The sequence below is a fragment of the Ipomoea nil genome, unplaced genomic scaffold, assembly GCF_001879475.1.
Source record: "Ipomoea nil cultivar Tokyo-kokei standard unplaced genomic scaffold, Asagao_1.1 scaffold1525, whole genome shotgun sequence".
Classification (NCBI taxonomy): Eukaryota; Viridiplantae; Streptophyta; class Magnoliopsida; order Solanales; family Convolvulaceae; genus Ipomoea; species Ipomoea nil.
The window spans coordinates 23,727-29,010 of NW_017617953.1; the positions used below are offsets into that span (position 1 = coordinate 23,727).

The 5,284-nt window shown below is 33.3% G+C and overlaps 1 protein-coding gene across 3 annotated transcripts; it reads left to right on the plus strand.

The window, feature by feature from the left end:
• Positions 1–240: 240 nt before the first annotated feature.
• LOC109189306 lies at positions 241–1,277 on the plus strand. 3 transcript variants are annotated; one of them, XM_019340102.1, is made up of 2 exons: positions 241–444; positions 673–1,277. In XM_019340102.1, exon 2 carries the CDS (start codon positions 721–723, stop codon positions 1,159–1,161), a length of 441 nt encoding a protein of 146 aa, XP_019195647.1. In that variant the 5' UTR covers positions 241–444; positions 673–720; the 3' UTR covers positions 1,162–1,277. The 3 variants fall into 3 exon arrangements, with proteins under 3 accessions (XP_019195647.1, XP_019195648.1, XP_019195646.1); XM_019340103.1 differs by having other exon boundaries at positions 241–441; positions 670–1,277; XM_019340101.1 differs by having other exon boundaries at positions 243–516.
• Positions 1,278–5,284: the final 4,007 nt, after the last annotated feature.

Sequence of the window (5,284 nt, forward strand, 5' to 3'; positions counted from 1 at the left end):
GCACCCAAGATTTCCCAAAATAATGTTTGAGGAGGTAAAACATGACCAAAAAATCATATTCATGTTTGGTTTTCGTGGCATAAAAAAAATTGAACTTTGACAACCAAGCACCAATCATTGGGGGGTGACAACCTTTGTCGATATTCATTAACTTAATCAATACAGTAGAAAGTCTCTCTGTAAAATGTAATTAATTAACTTTATTTCCTATTATTTATACATCCATCATCATCCTATAAATCAATGTCACAGTCATTTCTTCCCAAAGCTTCTCTGCCAAGTGATATTTGCATCTGCTCGACGGCGGTGATAGAGTCATCGCGAGGAGCCAAACAGGGCTCTCTGAAATGTATATGATCTTCAAGCTCCTGATCATCGGCGGCGAGATTGTTGAAGAAGAAGGCGAGTGGGAGAAAGAAAGATAATTTTCAAACAGAAAACGAGGATCGTTGCTGCAAATCTTTTTGTCAAGTTTTCGGATTTACTGGAAAATTCTCTCCAGATCGTCTGCTAAATGTATGTATAATGTATTTTTGCAGATATATTGTAAACTTGCATGTAGATTTGAGTAGTTTATAGTGTAGGTTTAAGGGATATATATTTGATTTGTGGAATTGATCGGAGGATTCTGATTTTGTGCTTGATTTTCGAATACTCTGTGCTGTTATGCAGTGCGTAAATTTCGGAAGAGCGGTTTGGATTTGGAGTTCACCGAGATTAATGGCTGCGAAGACGATGATGATGAGGAAGGAGGCGGCAGCGCAGGGAAACGGAGCGGCGGCGGCAGCGGCAAAGATGAACGAAGTGATGTTGTTTGCGAAATGCGAGTGCTGCGGACTGACGGAAGAGTGCACGGAGGCGTACGTAGCGAAGGTCCGAGAGCGGAACCAAGGGCGGTGGATATGCGGGCTGTGCGCAGAGGCGGTGAAGGACGAGATAGCAAGGTCGGAGCGGCGTATTGGCAGTGAAGAGGCTCTGAACCGCCACATGACGTTCTGCAAAAAGTTCAAAGCTCAGAGGCCGCCGCCGAGCCCGACGGAGGACCTCATCCTGGCCGTGAAGCAGCTGCTGCTGCGGAGCCTGGATTCCCCTCGATCAAGCCCTGTGAAAAAGCAAGGTTTGCTTCGATCTCAGAGCTGCTTTTCGTCTATTGATGGATGAATAATTTATTGAACTTTTCACCAATCATATCCCCACCCCTATTTAATTTCTTCAAACTATCACTATTAATGCACTACTCTTTCAATAATAAATCTGCTATTCAATTCCCATCCGTACTATATATATGTCGGTGCCACACAACGTCAACAAATTAAACTTCACTGCATATATGTTGATGAATGGTTCATTAGAATGCATGTAGTAGTAAATACATGTTACTCATAGGGTGAAATTTGAAAGCAGTGATCCGGGATCGAGTTTCACTAGCGACAGTGTGAGAGCAACCTTCCTTGTAAGCAGTAAGTCTAGCCTCAGTGTTTAGCTGAGTTATCATGATTTATCTCCTCCCAGATGCTCTGTTCTGTCGGGACGTGAGAGGCCCTTGTGTTGGAATTCAACCTTTTGGGAACACCAATATATGTTAACAAATTTAATTTGTAATCCAGTTGTATAAATCTATAACTTTAGGACTTTAACTTTAATTCTACCAAAAAGAAAGAGAGTAGTAAATGCAGGGAATTGGTGTGGCCATATGCAATAATTTTGCAAAGAGTTTGTTGGAGTGACCTTATCTCATAGCAAAATATCTTAACCTGGTGGACCTGGGAATTAAGAACCAGTACTAAGTACAACCTCCATAAGAGCAGGTTAAATTAATGTTTAGCCCGAAAGAGTGATCGAGTAGGTGAAACATAATTTTGATACTTAAAGGTCAGGAGTTTGATTTTTACTCTCTCTTGTATAGTTTGTAGACTATTACACCAGTTTCCCTATAAATATGAGGGGTATGATTTTTTTCAAATCGAGTTAATTTTCATTAATGAAGAGAAGTGACCTTTTGGAGAAACTCCCAAGTCAGCTATTAATTTTGTCATGAAGCCTGGAGGGGAATTTCCTCTTTTATCTTCTTCCATTTTTTTATTCCATAAATTTGAGGAGAAAAAATGGGATTTCTGCTGGTGATAGAATATCATGTTAAAAGTTAAGAGCAAGTTGGCAAGATGTGAGTGTGATGTGATTGGGTATACATGAAGAAACCAAACAATAATGTCCCTTTCAAATTTATCCTCATGCATCAGACCAAAAATATGATAAATGAATGGAAGGAAGAAGAGAAATCTAACACGACTCTCTTCCCTGCTTCATTTAACAAACCAAACCAATTTAATTAACATCTTAACAGTTATAAGTTATGGTCAATAATGAGGTGCGAACTGATTTTAACGTGCGAACTTGTAAACTTCTAAAGGATTACACCGTACTCGGATATGATTGCACTGTGTAAGGCCCTCCAAGCATGTTTAGGAGCCGTGGCGATGCATTAATTATGTAGTAGTTGCGGTGCAATCCTTCACAAGTTCGCAAGTTATGGTTGATTATCATCCAATAATGATTCGACTTGTGTTCAAATAAGAACATTTCTTTAGGTGAGAACCTGCAAACAAGTATGAGTGCACACAATCTAGTATATAAGTGCATACAATCTATTCCAAGGTCTCTACCATCATCCATGTAGGGAGTAAGTTGTGTACATTCATACATATTTGCATGTTCTCACCTAAACAAGTGTTCTAACTCTGAATCGTATGAAGTACATATATATATATATATATATATATATATATATATATATATATATATTTAAAAATTACAAGTAAAATTGATTCTTAACGTATATGCACGCAACACAACTTGCCCAGTGTTGCTTGGCCTCATATGAATACAACATAAAACACAGGATTTTTGTGTGCCCGCGTAGATAAAATCAAGCAAGAGAGTTCATTCGACAATGTTAGATTATGAAGTAATACTAACAATCTAGGTTGAGGGTCCAATAATAATAAATTTTTTATATCAAAGGTAAAGGATTTTCAGATTGACTCGTTTAACATATATCACGTTTAAGGTTTTTTTTTTTTTTTTTTTTTTTTTTTTTTTTAATTATTTTTTGAGAATCTATTGATACATGCATTGGGATAAATTCAGCCTGCCAAAATTAATGTTCTTTAAAAAAAAAAAATATTATTAATTAATGATCAGAAAATGTTCATATATTCTGCTAGTTCCAGCTTGGATTCCCCATATGATGAGCATGTTGAGCTGGCACATGCATGTGCAAATCACGCACTATATATAGGAAGGCAAATCATGACAACCCTCACATGACTAAATATGTTTTGTGATTACAAACGTTGTAATCTTCTGAGACACCTAATTTGTTGTTAACCCAGTGGTTCAGGGGAAATTCGTTGCGTAAATAGCCAGCAAACTTCGGCTCTATTTGGTAAAATAGTTAGTATATCAGTTAATTTTAATTTATTTGACCACTATTAGCTGTTTCACTTAATTGGTTAAACAATCAATATATGAATATTTAATTAATTATCTTTTTTAACAATTTATTGTTGCAAAATGATAAAATTCAAAAAGTTACTCAAAACAACTTTTTCAATTAGTTTTTTTAATTTGATAAAGTCATTTTGCAAGTAATTAGCTATCAGCTAAAAACTAATTTACCAAACACTTTTCTACCATCAACTAATGCTATCAACTAGTCAAACTCAATAACCGCTATCAGCTAACAACTATTTACCAAAAACCCTGTACATAGGAAAGATAAATCATATTATAAAGATTTTATGCAACAGAGTGTTAACAACAATCGAACTTAGATATAAAAATCATTTTTCACTTACTTCGTTATCCCTTTCTGATTGTTTTCAGTTTGTTTATGAAGATATGTTGTGGGTGGTGTTTAGCAATGAATAGCTGGCTTGAATGGTTGAATAATCTGTGCTGGATAGTATGTTGTTCATTACAACATTGAAAATTGATTCTTTTATTGGTTTGTCATTTTTGACAAATCGTGTCTGTCTGTCCTTGTTTAAACATTGACACACCAACGAACACTAAAATTTTGTTAGAAAATAATCAATAAAACAAATGATTTTACGTTGCGATCATGATTGATCTAATGACTATATAATATTGATCTAATTATTGCATAATGCATATTTCATGATTGATCTAATGACTATAATTTAAGAAAATTTTATAATATTGTACCGCTTACACCTGTTAAATATGAACCTGATTCCATGTTTGCCTAATTTTAAGGACTAGAATGAGTGAATGACACTCAAAAATCTGGAGGTAACCATCTACTTTTTGCATTCTGGAATAAAAAAATGAGGAAAAAGAAAAAAAAAAAACAAAATTCCATCGGCATTATTGTTCATTAAAGATTTAAAGTCCATAATGCAAAATTTTAATCTATGTTTTAAAAAAAAATACATTAATTTTTTATTTTGATTTTGATTATGATTTTTTGACCAAACAACGAAACTATTTCTACTAAAATATACTCCCTCTATCCTATTTTGTCTGTCATGTTTACTATTCATTGGTTAAATTAATCAACTATTTCTTCATTACTTATTTTCTTTATAATTTTTAATTATTTTTAAATTTAATTTTCGTGTTTAATAGTAATTTTAATGTAGTTTCTAAATATATATAAATTTTATATACTCATACTAAACTTAATAATATAAAAAATTAAACTAAAAATAACTTCAGTCAAACCTCGTACATACAAAATGGGATGAACGGATTATTAGAATTACTAGGTATTTGACTTCAATTCATATTTTGATTCCTTAGTGTAATGTTAATTATTATTAACATTAAAAAAAAATGTCAAATAAGTAACTGAATTTATCACTTTTGTACAATTTAACAATTAAACTTAAAACATGTGCAATTATGCCATCAAATTATATTCAACAACCAATATACGTGTAATTGAGATATTTTTCTTAGTTCTCCAGGGGTAGAATACAATCACATTGCTTACATGGTTTATACTAAGAATTTCCCTTTCTTCTAGACTTCTACCATGCTAGTTGGAATGAAATATATATTTAAATGTTTTCAAACTAAATTGCATTGGAAGAAATTAAAAAGGTCTCTCATTTGTACATATTTTGATGTTTAATGATTCAATTATACATGTTTTAAGTTTAGTAGAATTGTTTTACACTTTTTTTTCGTCTTGTTGTTGTCGTTGTTGTTATTATTATGTCTGACGGTAAATATGTTACCGGAGAATATAATTGATATG

Bases quoted from the DNA above. Each gene is read 5' to 3' on its own strand.
- LOC109189306 (XM_019340102.1), top strand. From the start codon at position 721: ATGGCTGCGAAGACGATGATGATGAGGAAGGAGGCGGCAGCGCAGGGA.